The following is a 24,950-nucleotide window of genomic DNA, read 5'->3' on the forward strand; positions in this document are numbered from 1 at the left end:
TATGTGTTATACATGGTAGAAATATATGTTAAATTCAATGTATGCATAGATATTTATACAATTATTGTGTTGCACAGGAAAAATCAAATCAAACCAGTAAAAGAAGGAGGGGAAGGAGAAAAAGAAAATGCAAGCAAGCAACAATGAAAAGAGTGAAAATGCTATGTTGTGAACCATATTCAGTTCCCACAATCCTCTCTCTGAGTGTAGATGGCTCTCTTTATCACTGAACAATTGGAACTGGTTTGAATCATCTCATTGTTGAAGAGAGCCACATTCATCAGAATTAATCATCATGTAGTCTTGTTGTTGCCGTGTATAATGATCTCTGGGTTCTGCTCATTTCACTTTGCATCAGTTCATCTAAGTCTCTCCAGGCCTCTTTGAAATTATCCTATTGGTCGTTTCTTACAGAACAATAATATTCCATAACATTCCTATGCCATAATTTACTCAGCCATTCTCCAATTGATGGGCATCCACTTAGTTTTCGGTTTCTTACCACTACAAAAAGGGCTGCCACAAACATTTTTGTACATGTGGGTCCCTTTCCCTCCTTTAAGATCTCTTTTGGATATAAGCCCTGTAGAAACACTGCTGGGTCAAAAGGTATGTGCAGTTTGATAACTTTTTGAGCTTAGTTCCAAATTGTTCTTCAGAATGGTTGTATCTGTTCACAGTTCCACCAACAATGTATCAGTGTCCCAGTTTTCCCACATCCCCTCCAACATTCATCATTATCTTTTCCTGTTATCTTAGGCAATCTGAGAGGCACGTAGTAGTATCTCAGAGTTGTCTTAATTTGCATTTCTGCAATCAATAGTCATTTGGAGCACCTTTTCATATGACTAGAAATAGTTTCAATTTCTTCATCTGAAAATTGTGTGTTCATATCTTTTGACCATTTATCAATTGAGCCTGATGATTCTTAAATCTTTCTGATGTCTTTTCTGGGCCATTTGTTTTTAATGCTATATACCTTATTATTGTTGTTGTCTTTTCTTTTATCCTATTCTTTCTCATTTGTTTGTAAAGTATTGTCATTGAGCTCTGGTCCATTCTTACTTTGAAAGATTCTATTAATTGGGTAATGTTTCCGGCCTTCTCTTCTAAGCTATTTATTCTCCTTTGGATCATTGCCTCTATAACTTTTATCTCTCTCACAATCCCATTTTAAAAATGCCTTGCTTCATTTCTTCCAGTTATATCTGAAATCCTTGTGGCCAAGTCATTGTTTATTTTTTCTAATGAATGAATGAAAAAAACTGCTTAATAGAATGTCCACCATGTGCAAATTGTGCTAAGAATAATATTTTAATTTTATATTTTATTAATGATATTTTCAAAATTTTAATTTTAATAATTTAAGAAACAACATTAAGTGAAAATCAAGACCCATGGTGCTTAGGGTTAAGCAACAAAAATAGATGGTAAAGCCTTTTCTTTAATGTCATTTTCCATTGATAAAATCATTTTATTTTCTGATATAGAACTTTATTTTTTCCTTTCTCTGAGGCTCTGCTTGTAGCTGTTATGGACTTACTCTCTCTTTTATCTCCTGGGCATCTTTGGATACAAAATGCCTCTTAAGAGTCTTTGGTGTCTTTTTCCATTTGCTCATATCTCCAGCCTCATTACCTGATTACCTGATTTAGGACTTTGTGACAGCACAAGATTCATACTCTCTCTCCTTCTAGAATGGTATACTTTGGTTCTAACCTCCGTTTTCCCGTTTTCTGGAAGTTGGTTTCCCCTTCCCTTTGTGTACCTGGGCCCAGAGTACTGGAAACTTTCATGCCCTGACTTATAGGAATGGAGTTGGTTGCCTCTTGTCAAGATGGTACTATGGCATTCTGGCTTTCTAGGGCTTCTCTGGTCCAGGCACTGCCAAAGCTTTCCCATTTTGGTTGCCATCATGTACTTCCAGGCTGCTGGTATTGGCTGCACTCACAGGACCTTCTTTTAACACCAGATGCATTTGGATCCCTTTAAGTTCAATTCTGGGCTGGATCCAGGAGTTTCCTGATGGTTTTTAGGCTTTTTAGGTTTCTTTTAAGTCTTGGATCTTTTGGCATCTATTGAAGGAAAAGTAGGACAGTCAGATGCTTTTGGATCCCTTTAAGTCCAATCCTGGGCTGGATCTAGGAGTTTCCTGATGATTTTTTGTTGTTTTTAAGAATGGGATCTTTTGCCATCTCTTGGAGTAAAAGTTGGACACTCAGGTTTTGCTGATACTTTTCACACCACCATCTTAATGAGAAGATCTAGGAGCAGATGTTATGAATAGTGTTTTCTTGGGGATAGAGAAATGGCCACAGTCTGCTCAGGATAGAGAGGAGACTTGGTACTAGTAATGGCTCATTGAATCCCCCTAATAACCAAACAGTTGTTGTTTACCTAGGACACTGGGTGTAGAGTGGGAGGCTAGGAAGGAAGCAGCAAACTCAACAGCTGCTCCTTCTCCAGGGGTGCCCATCCCCCATGGCTAATTTGGGATTGCCTTCAACCTCCCCTTGCATGTGGGAACTTGGAGTCCTGGCTTGGAAGGGAGGATGTACTCACCTTTGGCTCCATTTCATCTGTAAATAGTGCAACAAGGAAAGAAACAAAAGAGCCATAATGAACTCTGTGCCAGTCCTAGGATTCAGGCAGGGAAGCCCAATTTTGGGGTCCTTGGTAAGGTGCCAAAACGATGGTTTGGTTGGAGATAGTGGTAGATGTTGGTGGAGATGAAGGAAAACCATTTATAAGGGTTTACTATGTCCCAAACACTGTGCTGAATGCTAAGGGTTCAATAATAAAAGCAAGCTGTCTCTCCCTTAGAAGAGTTTATTTCCTAGTGGAGACATTTAGAGAAAGGAGTCAGTGGTTCCCGAAGGATGTTTTTGTCTGCATAGTCATAGTGATGGTCAGTGGAACAATATGTGTGGCGGGCAGTGAGATTCTTGAACAAATTCTTTCCCCAGACAATAGTGCAGTTGATTTAATTATTCAAATTTCAGAGTTCTTAGAGAAAGCCATAGAGTTTGCGGATGGTAAGTTCGGAGGGAATTCCGAAGAAGAGAAGGAAATTTTACTGATACCTTTACTATTTTTCATCAGAATCTGATCCTGTGTACACACGCTTTAAGAAAACCAGTTAAACAAAAAGAACTCATTCAGCTACCGCCTTCCGACTGTGTGTGAAGCTCTTCCTTTGTAGTCTCCCCTCCCCTCCCCCCTACACCCCTTACCTCACCACCACCTCCATCTCCCGCCTCATCTCTCTGAGCAGGGGAAAGAGGTATATTTCATTTATCTGTTCCCCCGGATCATTACTGGTTTTTCAGCTATTCAGAATCCAATTTCCTTTCAGGGATGATCATGATTGTGACACAGCTCTCCTCCCTGTTTTACAAAGGAGGAAACTAAGGCAATGAGAGATTAAAGGTAGTTTAAAATTTTTTTTTAAAGCAGAGCTTGACTTGGTCCAGGTGCTCTGCCTCTCCCGCTAGGGCTCTTAGTCTCTGCACTCTACTACCCTGTTGGCTCTGGGTGACTCCGGGTCGACAGCTACTCTTCCTATGAGCTCTGTCCCAGCTGAGCCGGACTGGAGCCCAGCGCTTGGGTGCCCCGAGGGGCCCCGCGCCCAGGGACTGACCTTGGGGTGAGATGGGGTGAGGTCCTAGCTGTGCGGCGGCTCTTGCCCCGCCAGGTGGCAGCCCCTCCTAATACCTGGCTGTCCTGCCCCAAGCCCACCTCCCAGTTTTACGGCACCGCCCCCTCCCTGCCAGCCACCCGAAGTCTCCGCCCATATCTAGGGTCCTGCCGGGAGGGGGGAGAAGGCGGGGCATTCCCGGGATGGGGAGGCCCCGCCCGCTCCTCTCGTTTGTGCCGGCCCGCCTCCCTCCCTCCGCATCTCACTTTTCTGAGCTGAGTAGAATGGCTCAGAGGTCGAAGCTGCTGCTGCGGCGGCGGTGGCGGGACCTGCGGGCACCATGACTGTCAGCACCTTCGTGGTAGTTCTGATGCTGGGGACGCTCCTCGGAGTGAGCGGCGTGGAAAGGAGCCCGAAGTCCCCCGGGCTGCGCCGGTCCTCGCTCCCTGCTGCGCTCCCCCGGCCCCCTGGCTCCATATCACTGGCGCTCGGAGTGGCTCGACGGCCGCCCAGTTTGCCCTTCCAACGCCGCCAGTCCCCTGCCTCCGCGCCTCTGCAGCTGCTCTCCGCCCCAGTCCTCGGCCTGGGGCAACACCGCTTCTCCGGCAAAAGCCTGGACGTGGGTGCAGAAGACGGACAGTGTTGCTTCCCTGGAGACCCTCGAGACCGATGCGACTGCAGACACGGTGAGTACACACCGAATCCGAGTCTGGATATGAGTGTGGACAGGTGAGCACGTGTGGGAGTGTGGACAGGTGAGCACGTGTGTGGATAAGGTGAATGTGGTGGGCTGGCGTGGTTGGGGATGGAGATAACTTCCTGGAGTCCTGGAAAGACCCAAGCCTGGAGAAACATCTAGTTATCCCCTCTTCTTCCTATCCCACTTCCATATCTCCCTCTCAGTTTTTCAGCTAAGGACACTAAGGCCCAATGAGGGAAAAGATTTATCCAAGCTACCACAGAATAGCCAAGTCGAGATTCAAACTTAGGTCCTGAGATTCCCTGCTACCTAGTGAGTTTTCACTGTGCCAAACCATTTTACTTTGGGACTCTTGAGTCAGTCACTTTCGAATCTTAATTTTCTCTTCTGAAACACACCTGATTCTTCCAGATAGAACTTACAGTGATTCCCTGTGTGTATGTTGCAACTGCTCCACTGTCTGGATTGTCAGGTATATTGGTTGTGTAACTGAGTGGGAGAGATGTGGATTGTGAGATTGCTTGGAGTATCACAACTGGCTGAAAGAGTGGGAGGGCTCTGTGCTTGGCGCTGTCTGTAGCAATGCTGGGATGCTCTGTTGGTTGAGAGTTGATGTTTAATGGGAGAGTTTTTCCAAAGACTTTATTCAGCAGTGACAGTTTATGTTTTTTTCATAACCCGAATCCCTTCTTCCATCTGATCTTCTTGTTCATTGCTTTTAGGAAGAATAACATTCTTTATCCTGGTGAGATTTCTTGCCCAGAATCCCAGTAGTTGGTCCTAGTTCAGTTCAAGAATGAGACAGGGGCATTTCCTCCTTGCTTAGGATCCTAGAAAGCCCCTTAGCTGAGCCAACATCTTATTCCAGCCAAAGTACTGGAGACAATCGATTTGTTTCTTCACTGGAGTAAGAACAAAGGAAGCCCAAAGAAAATCCTTTGTGAACAAACTATAAGTCCTTGTAGGTATGGGAGAATCTAGTTGTATTAGATACCTAGCTATTTACTTTCATTTTAATCTACCACTGGGCGACATTGATGGGAGAGATCAATTTAGGACTCAGTAAAGACTAGTTTCCAGTTACTTTTCATGTTAAACAAGTACAGCAACAAAACCAAAAACATGATACCCCCAGCCCCACCTTGAACTCCACCTCTTAGACGTGGGATTTTATAGCAGTTTTTTTTTTTTTCTACACCAGGGTTCTCTCAGTGATTTTAATGTTTTTTAGAATATTGTGTAACTTTGAAACTAATTGTATGACTTTGCCCAAGTAATTTCATCTCTTTCTCCCCACGGATTTCCTCCACTTTAAAACGTGAGGGTTGGGCCTTATGGTCTCTCAGTTCCCTTTAAATATTAGAATGTCTGCACAGGTATGCCTAATGGATTACAGGGTCAAACTTGAAATGAGGAATAATCAGAAATTCTGCCTCAGATACTTGACAGCTGTGTGTCCCTGGGCTATTCACTTGACTTAGAATACTGAACTTAGAATTTGGAAGACTTGAGCTCAAAACTGGCCTCTGATACTAGCTGTGTATCCCAGGACCAATCACTTAATTACTCTTATAAATTGGGAAGCTCAATTTCTTTATTTCTCTTTGAATGTCAGTACAATTACCATGTCTATGATGTCAGCCAGAAGGCAGACTGAACAAAGAAACTTGAACCATTATCCTGTTAATTGTGAGATATCTGTAGTGAAGCCAAAATAAGATATATAAATTTCTTCCAAATGTTTAAAAGCTATGTAAATGTTACTTATCTCAGTATTGTTGTACAATTACTGAAAGGCCCCATTTTCTTCTTTGGGCTCTTAACTTCACCTTTTACATTTGATTGCCCTTCCTGCCCATTGAAGGGAAGAAGGAATAGGATGGTAATCCATTTTCTTTTATTTGGGACCTGAGATATCTCTCTTTTTTTTAATTTTAATTTTTTTTATTTAATAACTTTTTATTGACAGAACCCATGCCAGGGTAATTTTTTACAACATTATCCCTTGCACTCACTTCCGTTCCGATTTTCTCCCTCCCTCCCTCCACCCCCTCCCCCAGATGGCAAGCAGTCCTATACATGTTAAATATGGCATAGTATATCCTAGACACAATATGTGTGCAGAACCGAACAGTTTTCTTGTTGCACAGGGAGAATTGGATTTAGGAGGTATAAATAACCCGGGAAGAAAAACAAAAATGCAAGCAGTTTACATTCATTTCCCAGTGTTCTTTCTTTGGGTGTAGCTGCTTCTGTCAATCCTTGATGAATTGGAACTGAGTTAGATCTTCTCTTTGTCGAAGAAACCCACTTCCATCAGAATACATCCTCATACAGTATCGTTGTTGAGGTATATAATGATCTCCTGGGTATACCTCTTTTTGTCTCCCTTTGAGGCTACCTCAGTTTGTCAAGTGTTCTGCCCAAGTGCCTTTTATCTCTGCCTTTGGTTGATGGAGTCCTTTGGGTTATAGAGAAGTAGTAGCAGGGTTAAGACCAAAGATTTCTTCTGCCCGGGAATGAAGTCATCACTACTACTTTTGTATTCCATGGCAAGAATGTTGATGGGCTTGTAATGGCCTGGAGCTGGCCCCAGCTGGGAGCTCTAGAATTTCCTTGCTATTTACTATAAGGCATATATCTATGACTTCAGTATTAAAATTCTCACATAGAGCAACACCAGTAACAACAGCTGAATACCACCACAATCACCACTATTACCATTAAGACCCCTTCAAAATCCAATCCATTCTCTATGCCACAATGAAGGTGAGACGGCAAAGTCAAAAGAAAGAGATGATATCTGGAGGGGTATATATTATGGAAGGGAATATATATTGGGGATTCTCTGTCCTAAAACTGACGTGAAACCCATGAAAGAACCCCGAACCTTGATCCCAATCAAGTTCTAGCAATAATCATTCATTGACAGAGTACCCCAACCTTGTTAACTTTGACCAAGCTGGATTCTGCCAAGCTTTTAAATATCTGGTTCTAACCTCAACCTCTAATGCTTCTCTCTGTTCTGATACTTGTCCTGATCATCCATTTTCCAGGATAAAATTTTACAAATGAGCTTATATACGTAATTAGAGTTGTTTTTATCATTCTTCCTAAGCTTTTTAAAAATTGATTTATGTCCTAAATAAGTATTTCCTTTGAACACCATTTCTCTCTCTTATTCTCTGTTTAGTTACTGTTTCTTTTAATTGGAGAGTAATTCAAGTATATGCTGGCTAAGGCATAAAGATCCTATTTTAGGATCTTTTTTGGCCTCTTTATTATGGGATTTGATGTATATTAGTTAAATTTCTCTATAATTGGTATTATGTAATTTTTACTTTTTGTCCCCCTTTACTATGGTTCATTATTAATAACTTGTTTAAATACATCAGGAATGAGTATTATTTCATTGACTGTAATCCTTTTTCTGAATCATTATTTCCTCATGCTTTTTATTAAATTTGATCTTTGCTTTAATAAGTAAATGGTCTGAATACACATAAATAGCTGATTTAAGGAGTTGTTATTCCCTGAATAAAATTATTATGGCCATCCCCCTTCCTTGCTATTAGGACTGGGAAAACTGAGTCAGGAAAAATCTTGAAGCTCTGGCCACTTTACATTTCATTGTATCATTTAAAGTCTAGGTGCATTATCTTATCTTGACTCTTATCTGGCAGATTTAGTTATGGTCCTTTTCTGGAATTATGGCCTGCACGATCTTTCTGTGTCCTCACCCACCTTTATCTGCCTTTGTTTCCCCTATAAGATTGTATACTCAGGTTATTCTGTTTGCAAACCCTACTTAGCCATAAAAGTTCCCTGCTTCTGTTCTTCAGTGGCAAATAACTTTTGAACATGAGTTCCATTCGGTCAGCTAGTTTAAAAAACTTTCCACATTAAAAAAGATTAAAAACCAGTCTCTATCTTGCCTCAGTTTCTCTGGCATTACAGAGTCCTTATCCTCAAGCTTACATTCTATGAATATGATGGAATTATAATTATGCTGTAAGAAACCTGGGAACAGTAAGACATGATACACAGTGAAGTAAGCAGAACCAGAAGAACAATTTATACAATAACAACACTATTGGAAAGATAAGCAAGTTTCAGAAACTTAGGAACTCTGAACAACTCAATGACCAATCATGATTCCAGAAGCTTGTGATGAAACAGACTACTCACCTTGCAATTAGACTCAGAGTACTGATTAAGATGTAGTTTTTAGAAATGGCCACCATGGGAATTTGTTTTATTTGGTTATATGTGTTTCCATAACAGAGGATTATGGTTTTTTTTCCTCCTCTCTCAGTTTGTTGGGGATGGAAAAGAATTGAGAGGGAAAGGACAATCTTTGTTTGAAAAAAAAATAATACTTTAATAAAAGGAAACAAGATTACATTCTACTGGTGGTGAGGAAGAATATAACACATACAAAGATAAGGATATATAAAGTAATTTGAAGATGGAGAGAGCACTAACAAAGAAGAGGATCATGAAAAATCTTAGGTTTAAGTTGATATCTGAGCTGAGCCTAGAAGGAAGCCAGGGATGGATGCTAAAAAGTAAAGGTGGAAAAAGAGTGTATTCTAGGCATAGAGAACAACTTTTGCAAAAACTTAAATGTGGTAAACTGGGATGCCAAAGTCATAGTTTGACTGGAATGTAAAAACTTTGAAGGAGATTAAATGTTAAATCAGAAAAAGTAGGTCAGAGCTCAAGTGTGGAGGGCTTTAAATGCCAGGCTGAGAAGTTTGGTTTTTATCCTAGAGGCAACAGTAAGTCCCTGAAGATCTGGGGGCTAGGGATTAACATGAGCCTTTAGAGAAATTATTTGGGCCAGCTTTGTGGAGAATGGGATATAAAGGGAAAAGGCTGGAGGCTGAGAAGCCAGAGAGGAGTATACTATGAAAGGATACATATCAGGTGATAGAGATCCTGACCAAAAGTGTTAGCTTTCCAAGCAAAGAGAAAGAAATGGAGGACAAATGGACAAATGGGACAAAATTTGGGAGCTGAAAAGATATGGAGGATGAGAGAACATAAAGATTCAAGGATGGTACTAAGGTTTTGAATTTGGGGGTCTGCTAGAATAATGACACCCTTAACGGAAAAAGGTTCATTTAGAGGAACAATGAATTTTGTAGAAATTGGTGAGTTCTTTCTTGAATGTACTGAGTTTGAGTTTAAGATGGAGCTATCCACAGCTACACCCAGAGAAGGAACACTGGGAAATGAGTGTGAACTGTTTGAATTTTTGTTTTTCTTCCCAGGTTATTTTTACCTTCTGAATCCAATTCTTCCTGTGCAACAAGAGAACTTCGGTTCTGCACACATGTATTGTATCTAGGATAAATTATAACATATTTAACATATATAAGACTTCTTGCCATCTAGGGGAGGCAGTCGAGGGAGGGAAGGGAAAAGTCGGAACAAAAGTGAGTGCAAGGGATAATGTTGTAAAAAAAAAAATAGCCCAGGCATATGTTCTGTCAATAAAAAGTTATAATTTTAAAAAAAGTTTCCTCTCTTAAAAAAAAAGATGGAGCTATCTAGGAGGCTGCTAATAATATATATTTTGAAGCTCAGGAGGAGGAGTAGGGGAGAGAGAGGGAGGGAAGGAAGGAGGAAAGGAGAGAGAGACAGAGACATACAGAGAGAGACAGAGAGTCTGAGAGACAGAGAAAGATACACAGAGAGACAGAGACAGAGGGAGAGACACACGAAGAGAGAAATGTTGAAGTCAGAAGATCATAGATATTGCGCTGGAAGGGACTTCAGGTGCCATCAAGTCCAGTTCTCTAATTTTACAGAGGAAGGAACTGAGGTCCAAAATTCCCCAAGATTGCCCAGCTAGTAAGCGTCAGAGACAAAATTTGAATATAAGTTTTCCTGGTTCCAAATTCGCTACTCTTTCCATCACACTAGAGAGAGAAACAATGAAAGTACACACTATGTACTTAGCTGTGGCAGAATAAATATTCTCTGTAATATTCTCTGTAATATTTAAGATTTTCCCCCAAAAGAATCATTCATATTTCTGATTTACTGTGCTAATTCATGCTGAGTATAGTGTATTGAATGGAAGATTTGTGAGCACATTGGGCTTGGAGTTTGGAGACCTAGCTTTGAATTATAATATGGTATTTATTTATATTTTTGAGACTCAATTTTACTCATCTGTAGATTGGAATAATGATACTGGGACTGCCAATTGGGCTGTTGTGGAGACCGTGCTTTGTAAGCCATGTGGTGCTGCTAAAAAAGAAGCTTAATACTGAAGTAAACAGTAGTTTCAGGAATTGTAAACATTTGCATTTTGGTATAAAAAGAAGACATCTGGAACAGGCCTACCATTGACAAGCTGTGCTCTTGGAAGTCCATCTCTTGTCTGAAATGGTTTTAATGACCGAGTTGACCCAGAGGATTGGCCTGACTTCTGCTTCCCCCCCTTCCTTTCTGTTCCATCTTGTCTCTATGTTGTAGGTGCTCATGAGATCACACAGATTTATAGGTCATAAATTCAAACATCTCATTTTAAATGTGATAAAACTGAGAGCCAAAGTGGTTAAATGACATAACACATCACAATGGGATTTGAACTGAGGTTGGCGGCCTCTCAAAACAGGTACTGAACTTTCTGTTCTCTCTTACAGATTTTACAAAATTCTTAATTCTTGCCTATTGTTAAGGCCATTGGCAGATAAAAAACACTTTGAATTCTGGGCATTGACCAGCTGGAAGCAAACGAAGTATCAATCAGGAATTGTTGACTAGAAAGAGTTGGTCTTATGACATGACCAGCATACTTCCTCTTTCTAGTTAAACTCTCCTTACTCTTGTCAGTTTTATTTCTTTTAAAGTGTTTTTAATTATGAATTTTAGATATCATTAACCAATATGAACAGTATATAAAAAGCAAAAAAAGGTATTTGTATAAGAAACTGAAAAGTTATTATATACTTTTTTTTAAACATACATCAAATTAATGCAGTAGTCATCATTTGGGATTTCTTGGCAAAGATATTGGAGTGTTTTGTCATTTTCTTCTGCAGCTAATTTGACAGGTGAGCAAACTAAGGCAAACTGGGTTAATTGGCTTGTCCAAGATCACACAGGTAGGAAGTGTCTACAGCCACTTTTGAACTCATGAGGATGTCTTCTTAACTTCAGGCCTGGTATTCTATCCACTGTGTCACCTAGCTGCTCCTTTATAAGTGTTATTGATGCTTATTTTTTGTTGTTGTTGAATCTATTTCTATTTAGTAAGGGATAGTAGAGATACAACCTTGGGAAATATGCTACATCTTCCTTACCTTTACAGGCAGGCAGGCAGGCAGGCAGGCAGGCAGCCACTCAATAAGAATTTGTTAAACACCTACCATATGTCATGACTTTAGTTGTTCAGTTTTGGTTTGTTTTTTTGAGATCCCAGTATCAAAACTTGTGTCTCTGCTACAGGTAGGGAGGTCCAGTGGAAAGGAAAGAGTCCTGGATTTGAAGTCAAAAGATCTCAATAAGCCAGACTCCCAGTGGTACATGCTTGTAATTCCAGTTACTGAGGAGGCTGAGGTTGGTATATTTTTTGAGTTCAGGAGTTCTGAGCCAGCCCTCTTTGTAATGGCCAGACACTGGAAACTGAGTGGATGCCCATCGATTGGAGAATGGCTGAATAAATTGAATAAATTGTGATATATGAAAAGTTCTGAGTTTCAGTGGCCCAAGCCAATCTCTGTCCATACTAAGTCTCACACCAGTATGGTGGGGATTAAAGGGAAGGGGCACCAGTTTATGATCAAGAAGGGGGAAATTAGCTTAGGATGGAAGCAGAGCATGTCATAGCTTCCATGGCCTTGAACTCCCATAACTATGAACTTTGACGGGTTTTAATCCTCTGTCACAGAATTTTTATTCTGAAATGGACAACTAAGCCATGAACCCTATTCTTATCCTGTCCCTTTTGACAGGGGTGGGAAGATGGGGAGTGGTGAGTCATTTACTTTAAGGATATATAAATGAATGGAAAACAGTGGGACTACACAGAGTGTCATTTGGGACCTCTTGCCTGATATATGCTGTCTCTTGATGTGTCATGGCCATTCAGCAAATGATCTTGGGAATCTGAAAATACTTAATAAACTGTACCAGCTCAACTCAGTCTTAATGCAGCTGAAATCCTTCTGCGTTTTGGGTTTCCCTCCCCATTTTACTGGATGCTTCTTACAACAGGGAATAAGAAATCAGAATGAATTTAAGAATTGCTTCTGTTAGGGTAAGACAGCTTCTGAGTGGGTGTTTCCATCTGCTCTGTGAGTACAGCATTGCCATTCAGGGAAATAAGCAATGCTGATCTCATCCTTGGCAACTGAATTAGCTCTGCCACTATCTTCCCTGCCCCCTCCCCCATCATGAACTTGACAAATATCAACAAACATGACCTTTTCCATATACAAAGAAGACCAGAAAAAAATGATTGCAAATGAAACTGTGACTCTCAGTTATATAGATCTTATTTTTTGAGATATATATTAAATTGGTATTACTGTCAGTTTGTCACTATATTCCTTCTTACTTCTGTTGTCTTGTGTATTTTAAAAAATGTTTTATTAATATTTCTTTATTTTCTTCCCTTTTTTGCATCATTATTACTAACCCTCAACTCTACCCCATAATTCTTCTCCTAACTCCCCCTCTCCAAGCTCTCTTTTGAAATGCTTAAGTATAGTCAAACAAAACAAATTCATACATTTGTCATGCCTCCCCCCCCAATATGTCCTATATTATACCTCTAATCTATTACCTCTCTGCTGTGATATCTGGGATTATGCTTTCTTCTCAGTCTTTTGAAGTAATTTTCAGTTACTGTATTCATCAGAACTTTTAAGTCTTTTTAAATTATTTTTTCTTTGTAGTCAATATCTTTGTATAATGATTCTCCTGATTTTGCTTATTTTCCTTGGAATCAGTACATAGAAGTCTTCCCAGGTTTCTCTGAATCCATCTGTTATATAATTTCTTATGGAACAATAATATTCCATTACATTTATATATCATAATTTGTTCTGCCGTTTGACAGTCGATGGGCATCTACTGTGTTTGCACTTCTTGGCTACAACAAAAACCTGTTATAAATATGTTTTACATAAGAGTCATTTCCTTCTTTGATCTCTTTGGAGTATAAATCTAGCAGTGGTTTCAGTGGGTTACCACATATTCACAGTTTCAGTGACATTTAAGAATGGGAAACCACTTCACAACTCCACCAATAAACAGTAGGTCAATTCTGCTCTAACATAGGTTATGAAAATAAGATTATGTCAATGTGATTAAGAAACAATTTGAGCATAATGGGAATTTCAAATTTGTTTCTATGCAATTTCTTCCTTGAAAAATATCAGGACTTAAAAAATTAAAAAGAAGAAATAAAAAAACAAGAAATGAAAAACATCAGGACTGCAAAAATTGCACTATTTAACAATCACTGTCAAGCTGTAAGCTTTATATATTCTGGGTACAGATCATTAGCAGAAAGATATGCTTTTAAGTCCTAATTCTCTACTTTACTATATTGTTATTGTTGAGAAAATTATGCTACAATTCCCTGCTAATTCTAACTACCTTGATTTTATTTATTTAAAAACTTTTCAATTTTATGTGATTAAAATTATCCATTTTATCTACTGTGACCTTCTCAGTCCCTTACTTGATCAATAACTCTTCCAATATCTAACACTGTGGATGGTATTTTTTTCTTTTCTATTCTAATTTGTTGATGATATGACTTTTTATATCTAGATCACATATCGATTTGGAAAATATTATACTATATGATATGAAACATTAATCTAAAACCTATTTTCTGTCAGAATACTTGCTAGTTTTCTTAGTAGTTTTTGTATGGTAGGAGTCCTTAACCTTGTAGTTGTAGTCCTTGGGTTTCTTGAACACTGTGCTACCATGTTTGATTGCTTCTTGTATTACTAATCTTTCTAGTGATCACTTTCCTGGTTTTTAAGTAGTATTAAATATTTTTGATGATTTCTAACTTATAATCTGGTTTGGGATTTGGTACCACTGTGCCCTGTCACTTTGCTTTGGGTTTTTTCTCCTTATTGTCCCTTTTAGATTTTGACTGTTATCCTTAGATGAATTTTGTTACTATTTTTATAATTTTATAACATAAACTTTGGTGATTTGACCAAATCTGTAAATTGTTTTTATTATACTGGCAAAGCCTAGCCATGAACTGTTAATATCTTTCCAATTATTAAAATATTTCTGCTTTACTTCATTTATTTATGAGGTTTTTATGAATTTGTATTTATTTATTTTTTCTCAAAGATGTTCCTAAGGGCTAAGAAATGGAATTTTCCTTTCTATTTATATTCAGTGATCACCAGAGATCTATGATATTTAACTTTTCTAAAATTACATTCAAGTTCTCCACTTCTTTCTTACTTTTTTTTGTTAGATTTATCCAGCTCTGAAGTGTGCACATTCCAAATTATTATGATTTTGTTCTCTATTTCTCCCTATAATTCAATTAGCTTTTCCTTTAAATAGATTCTATACTATTTAGTGCCAATAGATAAATAGATAGATAGATAATTATTTTATTGTCTAAAGATACTTTAGGGATAGTGGTTTCCCTAATCATCACCTTTAATAATATCTGTTTTTTACTCTTGCCTTGTCTTCTCAGACACAATCACTATTTCTGCTTTTAAAAGTTCACGTAAGACATATTTAACATGTATAGGACTGCTTGCCATCTGGGGGAAGGGGTACAGGGAGGGAGGGAAAAAGTCGGAACAGAAGTGAGTGCAAGGGATAATGTTGTAAAGAAATTTTTTTCAAAATAAAAAAATAATAAAAAGGGCAAAAAAGATAAAAATAAAAGTTCACGTAAGGCATAATAAATTCTGTTCTAGACCTTCATTTTGACTTTGTGAATCTTCATGTTTTTTATGTTTCTGTGTGTGTTTCTTATAAATAAATAACACAATTATTGAAATTTTGGTTTTATTTTTTCCTACTATCCTCTATTTTTATGGGTAAATCAATCCCATTCATTTTGTGATTATGATTATTAATTATGTATTTTCTGTCATCATATCTTATTATATTTTTCCTCTTTTTGCCAATTATCCCCCTCTTTACAAAGAAGGAAGAAGAAATGAAAAAAAAAAAAAAGGAATGTGTTCTATGCAGCTTTCTTAGTTCCCCTGCTCTTCTCTTCCCCTGTCTGGATCTCTTATCCCTGACTCTTCCATCCCCTCTCTCCCCCTTTTACTCTATCATTTATGATCCACATTTGATAATGGAATTTGTTTTGGTTGTGACTATGTCCTTCTTGTATCTATCATTTTCATAAACTACCTTCTCTCTCTTTGTGGTTCCCTATTGACTTTTAATATATTTCTATACCAAACTGTGTATCTTCAATCTGTTTTTACTTAGTTTAGATGAGTGAAACTAATAAGATGCATGTTCTCTACTCCTTCCTCTAGGTTTATATGCTTTTCCTCTCATATATCTCAATTATGCCAAATAACAATTTACTCCCCTTCTCTATCATTTCTCCCTCAACATATTACTTTCACTCCCTTTTCATTACTCTCTTAAAAACAATAAAAGAGAATAAAAACAGCCCTAGTAATTTTGACTGACTTTCTTAACTCCATGACCCTTGTTGACTATAGGTTTCTGAAGTGAGACTTTTTTTCTTTTCCCCCCACCCTTCAGAAAATATGTATTTCATCATCATTTAACTCTTTCTAATTTCTAAAAAATGTGCTTACCTTTCTAGGTTTTTCTGTCTTTCTGTATTTGTGTTTCAAAGACTCTATGACTTTTAATCAGGAACATCTGAAGGTCCTTTCTTTTAATATAAATCCAATTCGGCCTGTGAGATTATGCTGAAAGGGAAAGTTATTCTTGTAAGTCTTTATAGTTTTTCTTTCAGAATGTCATTATATAAATTGTTTGATCCTTTATACTAGTTTTATACTAGTAATTTTTAATGATCCTATTTGTGGTTCATTAGTACTTACATTCTCTTCTTGGCTCCTTACACTACTTTTTCTTGGACCTGGAACCTCTGGATTTTGGCTATGATCTTCTGGGGTGTTTTCAGTTTGGAGTTTCTTTCAGGGGTGACCAGTGGGTTTTATTTCCACTTTGGCTTCCAGTTCTAATATGTCTGGTTTGTTTTCTTTAATGATTTCTTGAAATGTGGTATTTTGGTTTGGTTATAGTTTTTAAAAAGTTGGATAAAAGTTCTTAAATTGTTTCTCTTTTTCCTTTCCCCAAGGTCAGAAAATTTGGTAGTAAATGCCTCATGATTTTTTTTAATATTTTCAGTGTTTTGACTTTGTTCAGGGGATCAGGAAAGACTTCATATTTGAGCTTTGCTAGGTGGATAGGTATGTGGGAAAGCTAGGCTCTTTTACAACTTTAACTTGAAGTGTTGAAGTTTTCTTTCTACAAATTCATTAATTCAACCAGTGTTTGCAAAACATTAGTTCAGCTGGGGGGTTTACAAAGACCTCTGCTCAAATCTTTAGGTGCTTCATACCATCTGTGTGACCTTAAATTAGGAACTTTCCTTGATTCTCAGTTTCTCTATATATCAAAGGAGGGAATTGCGTGAGATAATCTCTAAGGTCCCTTCTAGGTTTAAATCATATGTATAATATGCAAAAGCACAAACCCTGCATGCCTGATGAGTTTGTGAAGAAGGACAATAAGTTTTCATTTGTATACACTGAGTTTGAGATTCCTACAGGACATGCAGTTTGAAATATCCAAAAGGCAATTGGTGATATGGGTTTGGAGGCCATTAGAGTTTAAGGCTGGATATCTATCTCTTGATGTTGTCTGAAAAAAAAAAGGTTATAGGATCTGTGGGAGCTGATAGTTCACTAAGAGAGAGTGTACAGAGAGAAAAAGAGAGACACACAGAAAGAAACAGTGACAAAATGGGTGAGGGAGGAAAGAAACAGAGAGACAGAAACAGAGGGACAGACATACAGAAAGAAAGAAAGAGGGGGGAGAGAGGGAGACACATAAAGACAAAGAGATAGAAACATAGAGAGAGTCTCAGAGATGAGAGTGAGTGAAGAGACAGAGAGATAGAGAGGATTTAGGAAGAGGTAGAGGAAAAGGTAGGATACTCCTAGTGTGAAAACTCCTGCTTTCTAAGCATATCACCAATCCAATCTTAAAAGAGCTGCCTGGGTTACTGAGAGATGAAGTCAACAAACATTTAATAAACTTCTACTATGTGCCTACACTATACTGAGGTGGGGAGGAGAGATGGAGAGAGACACAGGAGAGAGAGAGATGGAGAGATGTAAGAAAAAGAGATGGGAGGGAGGGGGAGAAAAGAATGGAGGGAGGGAAAGAGACAGAGAGACAGAGAGATGGGGGGGTGTTTTTTGGCAGAACTTTGGGGCTCTTAACTTGTACTTTCTAAGAGCCAAAAAAGAAAAATAGGGTTTGATACTCATTTTTCCTATGTTTAACCATTTCAATAAATATTGAATACAATTCATAAACATTTTAAACCCAATTTAAATGTTTAAGATGAGTCATGTGAGAAGGCCTCTCCTAAGATGAGGCAGCTATTAGTACTCTGAAATAAAAGGCATTTCATGAATAATCAAGGGTCAATTCACTATGAGCAAATGGGGCCTCTTCAGTGAAATGCTTATGAAATGGTGTGACTGTCACATATGATTAAATTTCATTTTTTTTTAAAACTTTGGATGAGTTGAATAAAAATAGCCATTTCATGATGGCAAAATGGAGGTTTTTACCTATTAAATATAATTTAAAGTGACATACCCCATCATATAAATTGTTTCTTTCACTATTAGCACTAGTATAAACCAATACCTAAATCAGGGGTCCTCAAACTACGGCCCGTGGGCCAGATGCTGCAGCTAAGGACGTTTATCCCCCTCACCCAGGGCTATGAAGTTTCTTTATTTCAAAGCCCACAAAACAAAGTTTTTGTTTTTACTATAGTCTGGCCCTCCAACAGTCCGAGGGACAGTGAACTGGTCCCCTATTTAAAAAGTTTGAGGACCCCTGAAAATCTTCCAAGTATTCATCACAAGGTTCAAAATTCAATTATTTTTATATTTTTTTCAATAAGTGGTTTTGGAAATTTCATAATTCATGGAGAAACGCAGCCCGTCATCCTTCACAGCTGGTGTTGGGTACAAAGAATTATAATTATTGCTTAACAGATGTGTGGTAACGGGAACTTTTCTATTACTCTTGTAGAAATTTCATTTGGCCAGCTATTGGACATCTCTCAAAAGTCTCTTGTTTTTCTCATGATCCGAACAATAAGATAATCTCATCCACATGGCATTCTCCCATAGCCCTAGACAAGACAAATGGTTAGGGGACACACACAGTATAAGGCATAGTGGAATGGAAGAGATTTGCGGGACCTTCAGCCTTCACTAGAAGAGGGAATTTACACATTTGGGAGTTTTCTTTATTAGTGAAGGTCACATGGGTAGTATGGAGCCCCAGCTGAACTAGATGCTATACAACCACTGGTTAAATTAATGAGTGAATTAATTGGTGAAAAAAAATAAAGTGACATTTTGAGTTAAGATTAGACAATTTGAGAGGCTATAAAAAGAGCCCAGATTTCCCACAAACCCACTAAACTAGCAAAGACCGAAGGTCCACTCTTTATCCTTCTCCTTTGGTCTTCAGATTAAACATTCGAAAGGTGTTTTTAGAGCCATCCAATACAAAGTCTTAATCCTCTACCTTATTGTACTGTGGAAGCAGCCTTGAAGCCATAAGGATAGGACCTGAAATGTGCTTCCAAGCTGGAAAGGTCTCAAGAAGAGCCAAGGGCCAAGCCCAATCTGCTAGCAAATTCACTTAAGAGAGCGTTCTATTAACTTAAATTAGAGATTATAATTGTCACATTTGATTTTTCATTTCCTATAGTCTGCAAATGATTGTTTTCTCTGCACACAATTCAATCCATTTCATTTCACTAGAATTAATCTTATTTCTTATCTGCATCAGAGGAGGGTTTTTCTATATTAGGAGTACCTTCCACTGATAAAATCTCAAGTCTGCACCTCCTTCTCCAGTTTCTATTACTATCTTAATGTGATACACATGTGAACAACCCAATAAACTCCTACTTGGTCTCACCCTATGGTCTATCAATTCTTGTTCACTCTCTGGCATCTAAGTACAGTGTTAGGGACTTCCCAAGCTCTGGCTTTGGTATACCCTGGTTTGAGCCTTGCATCATCTTGCTGAGTGCTGGGTGCTGCTTTCTACCACTTTCTGGGTTTTCTGGAATCCCCAGTGTAGGGCTTTCTGACTCCTATTGTATCTCTCAGTGCAGTCCTCTATTCTTGCTGCCTCTGGACATGAACCTTTGTAGCTACATCTTCCCTGTGTCTGGCCAGGTTCACTTTGCTGGAGGACCTTCCTTTTCTCTTATCAATGGGCTTCTGGTTAACATTTTGTTCAGCTCAGGGGCAGAAGACATCACCTTCTGTAGTTTTCTATTAGATTTAAAAAATTCAGTCCAGTGTGTACTTAATGGTTTTTGTCAGAGCAGAAATGTGGAAGCTGGGTACCCTGCCTTCTACCAGGCAGCCATTTTGGCAGGAAGTTCAACTGTGTTGTTTTTCTAGCATGTTTTGCTGATTTCTTTAGCAGTTTCTACTAGTTGTCTTCCAAAAGAACAATTTCAGCATGAATCATTGTCGTGAAAAAATATTTTCCACAGATTTTTCCAGGTTGTTGAGCTAAGTCATTATTTTGTCTTGTTTCCTCTTCACTAATTTTATTTCTCCCTTTATTTCTTTCAGTGTATTTACTATCCTCCCTGGTATGTCTTTCATTAGTCAGAGATTTGTTTTTGGGACATCACTGGTGTTAATTTATTGTATATCTTCTAGTGACTTATTATGTTGGAGCATTTTGTCTGCTCATTTTTTGTCCCTTCTCTTCTGAGAATTTTTTTTTGAGGCTTTTTTGTTCAAAGAAACCACTGCTTCCTTGAGTTGACCTTTGTGTGAGTGTTCTTGCTGGGATATGGAAAACATGGGCTGTTCTATGGCCTCTAATTCTGCCCTCTTACCTCAAAGTAGAAGTCCTGGGGACATGTTTTAGGGTCAAGGTGATTTTTTTTCAAGTCATTTGAAGCATTATGGACCTCTTAGCTTTGTTTAGAATGAATGAACACATAGTCTTTGAGCCTAAGGATAGTTGCATCTTCAGAATCATCTGGCATTTCTATAGCTAAGTATCATTAACCATGAGAAGCAGTCATGGTGTGGTGACCAGATAGCTTCTGCTCCAACCAGGAAGATTTGAGTTCTAGTCTTTCCTTTGACACAAGTACGCTATGGACAAGTGACTTCATTTTAGTAGTCTTGGGGAAATCTCTAAGGTGAAAAGTTGCAGAGGAGTGCTGACCTCCACTGGTGAAGAAAGTTTCTTCTTTTGGGAATTCCCTATATCAGTGAAATCAATGGTTTAGTCTTTATTACTTTTGACCATAGGAAACCAAGTGAAAACTTGAAAATATTATTTTATTTCTTTCATTTAGATGTTTTGAAGGAAAATATGCTGATTCCCCCAGCATTCTCTCTTTCCTCTCTTTACTTTGTGTTATACTTAGATTGTATATGTTTTTTTATTTCTTCCCAGGAGAATGTAGGTTCTTTGTTAATTTTTCCTGCATTTGTTTATACAGCATCTGGAGACTGTATAGTTATCCAGGATACCTTTTTTCCCCCTTTTGTCTAGACTTTTAATTTCATTCTGAGCCTTTCTGGTCTGTAAATTCCCTCATCCCATGCAACTCTGACTGGGGGGTCTTAGACTCTTAGAAATTCCAGAGCCCCAGGAATAAAGTAATAATCCAGGATTCTAGAGCTATAAGTGTTGTACCAGACATTGAGATCCTCTCTTGAGTCAAACTCTATTGCAGAGAGCACAGCTTTGAAGGGCTGACCACATTGTTCCACTGCCAAATGTGTATTTATCTAAAAGACTATTTTACAGAGAGCTCAAGGCAAACACTCACATGGAGGTCAGAAAAAGTAAAACAAGTACACTCAAGATCTCTCTGAAGAACTTGGGAGTCGATGGTGAAATATGGGCAACACTGACACAGTAGCACCCAGTATGGCATTCCCTCATCGAAGAAGGTGCTGTGTTCTATTAGCAAAGTAGAATTGTAGTACATCAAAAGAAATGTGAGATGTGCAAATTTAAAGCCATCTCCACGCCAGTTGTTCATATGGATTATTTGTATCTGAGTTATGGTGGAGTCTTCCGAGCTTGTATTATTCTGATCAGCCACATTTGGATATACTGTACTTGCACCTAGATGTAGTGATATCATTTTGGTTCTCTTTGAGCACCAACCATCAGCTTTGTGTCAGAGGAACTCAAATTTTCATCCTCCTTATTCCAAGGTCAGCTATTTATCTACTATGTTGTAAGGATCAAATGAGGTAACATCTCTAAAATCCTTTGCAGACTTTAAAGAATTATAAAAATGGTGCTGCTGCTGCTTCCTCAACTCTCTACTATTTCCTCTGTTTTTTGCCTAACTTGATATAAATACCTAAAGGATGAGTGAGCAAAATTATCTGTTGGTTGCAGATCTCACAGGAGATCTTTTTTTTTTATGTTAACATGTGAGATGACCATAGATGGAGAAGTATTCCAGATGCTCTTTATTTTTGCCAATGTTATTTGGCTGACCAAAATCTAGAATAGATAGCCCCTCTGAGGTCCATGGTCATTCAAAAGAGATTAGCCTAGTAATCCACAAAGGAAACAACAAGTGGATAAAGATGGCTCTTGACCAGGTTATGACATGTAGTTGGATAGACCGCCAATTGTGCTATTTCATCCATACATGCCTAGGGCTGCAGATGTCCAGTGAGCTGAACCCAGTATTTAGCAGAAGGATGAAGATGGGTTGAATCATTTTTTATTCATGGGTAAGGACTTTCAGGGCTCTTCCACTGCTCTCTGACTCCAAATCATCATTTTCCTGGGGATGCTCTGTGGCCACAAGTGAGAGATTAATACCATCGCAGAAGGCTCACTGTTGTAGATAATCCAAAGAAAGATTGTACCACAGGATCTTAACAAGGTTGACTTGAACATGGGAGACAGCAGAGAAGACAAGATTGAGAATAAATATGACTGCCAAAGAAGCAAGGATGATGGGTAGCTTTCCTGCAGTGTATGGACATCCATGAATGTTAGTAAAAAGGCTGGTAGTATCATAGTCTATCCTATGAAGGCTTTATAAAAAGATATGAATAAAGTGAACTCAGAGGGGAATGACACAACTGACATAAGTGGATAGGGTATGCCCAGAGATGAGATCATAAGGCCAGTCAGTTGGAGACCTGAATTCAAGATCTGTACCTACTACTAACTACTTGGTGACTTTAGGAAAGTTAATTATCTTCCCTGGACCTCAGTTTCCTCATTTATAAAATGAGGGCATTGAACTAGATGATCTTCCAACTTAGTAATAATAATAATTGTTAGCATCTATATAGAAGCTTATGATGAGCAGAGCAAATCTTACAAATATCATCTTATTCAATACTCTTAACAATCCTGGGAGGTGAGTGAGATCTTTACCCTCATTTTATAGATGAATTAATCGAGGGATATACTTTGGTTCAGGTATAGAAACTCAAATAGAAGCAGGGGCTACTAAATCTGATATAAGGATTCCTGATCTCTGCAGACTGCATACTGACTTAGAAAAACCACATGTTAACATTATCTATGCTTTACTGTACAGGCATAACCCAGAGATATTGAATATTTGATTTCAGACACCACAATAAAGCAAATATCACAATAAAGCATAGGAAATTTTTGGTTTCTCAATGCATATAAAATTATATTTATACTATGCTGTAATCTATTAAAAAAGTGATAACATTATATCTAAAAATATGTACATACCTGAATTAAAATATATTTTAGTGCTGAAAATACTAATCACCATCTTAGGTATTGATGATTAAGTGAAGGCCTTCAGTAAGTCTTAATCTTTCTTGGTGGAGGGTCTTGCCTCAATGTTGATGCCTGCTGGCTGATCAGGGTATTGGCTGCTGAAAGTTGGGGTGACTGGAGCAATTTCTTAAAATAAAACTAAGATAACTTATACTGCATCAATTGACTTCTTTTCACTTGAACACACAGAAGCATTTTAGGGTTATTAATTGGTCTCATTTCAATATTGAGGGAACAAGGTGGCACAGTGGATAGACCACAAGGTTTGGAGTCAGGAAAATTTATCATCCTGACTTAAACTCAAGTTTTAGGCACTTATTAGCCATGTGACCTTATCCAAGTCTTCATCTGTTAAATAAGCTAGAGAAGGAAAGAGCAAACCACTCCAATATCTTAGCTAAGAAACCCCCATGTAGTGCCATGAAGAGTCAGAGGTGACTGAAATGACTGAATAACATGAAAAATGTCAATATTGTTATGTCTCAGAGAATAAGGAGGCCCAAGGAGAGGGCAAGAGATGGGGAACAGTTGGTCTCTGGAACAGTCAGAACACAACATTTATCAATTATGTGTGTAGGTATAAATGGTTGAAATATAATTATAATAATAAGAGGATTGATCATTGATCACAGATCATCATAAGAGATAAAAATGAAGAAGTTTGAAATATTGCTAGTATTCGCAAAATGTGATGCAGACACACAATGTGAGTATTTGCTGTTGGAAAAATGGCTCTGATACTCAATGCAAAACTGCCACAAACTTTCAATTTGTAAAAAATGCAAAATCTTCAAAGCACAATAAGGCAAAGTGCAACAAAACAAGGTATGCCTATATTTATATTTGTTTTGTTAAATATTTCCCAATTATGTTTTATTCTGGTTGTGGTACTCAAAAGTATTGCAGGAAGCAATATGCCTGACCTGTGTTTGATACTTCTAGGACCAGGACTTGGAATTGGGGAGATATGGATTGTAGTCTTACCTAGATAACTCTGGACAAGTTACTTCTTTCCTCATTCTGCCACAGATTTTTTTTTATTTAAAGCTTTTTATTTTCAAAACATATGCATGGATAATTTTTCAAGGATTGACCTTTATGTAGCCTTGTGTTCCAAATTTCCCCCCTCCTTCCAACCCTCCCCCTAAATGGCAAGCAATCCAATATATGTTATACATATTAAAATATATGTTAAATCCAATATGTATAAACATATTTATACAATTCTCTTGCTGTACAAGAAACATCAGATCCAAAAGTAAAGAAAATAAATAAAAAAAACAAAATACAAGCAAACAACATTAAATAGATGTGAGTGAGAATGCTAGGTTGTGATCCACATTCAGTTCCCACAGTCCTCTCTCTGGGTGTAGATGGCTTTCTTCATCACAAGATCATTGGAGCTCTGCCACAGATTCTTTATCCTCAGACTTAAGAGACAACTTACTTGTTCATTTCTTCTAGATCGAAATCTATGATCTTTACTTGTCCTCAGGGAACTTACATTGAACCATACGTGCTTTTCCAAATAACAAGGACATTCTTTACTAG

General features: G+C 38.1%; 1 protein-coding gene across 1 annotated transcript in view; it reads left to right on the plus strand.

The window, feature by feature from the left end:
• The first annotated feature begins 3,879 nt into the window (after positions 1-3,879).
• The window catches only part of PRSS12 (serine protease 12), a 91,999-nt gene continuing 70,928 nt past the window's right edge, over positions 3,880-24,950 (plus strand). The window contains exon 1 of the mRNA XM_023505642.2: positions 3,880-4,323. Within this exon, the coding sequence (XP_023361410.1) occupies positions 3,978-4,323 (346 nt within the window). The 5' untranslated portion in view covers positions 3,880-3,977. The remainder of the gene's footprint in view (positions 4,324-24,950) is intronic.

This window comes from Sarcophilus harrisii, chromosome 6 (genome assembly GCF_902635505.1).
Source record: "Sarcophilus harrisii chromosome 6, mSarHar1.11, whole genome shotgun sequence".
NCBI classification, from domain to species: Eukaryota; Metazoa; Chordata; class Mammalia; order Dasyuromorphia; family Dasyuridae; genus Sarcophilus; species Sarcophilus harrisii.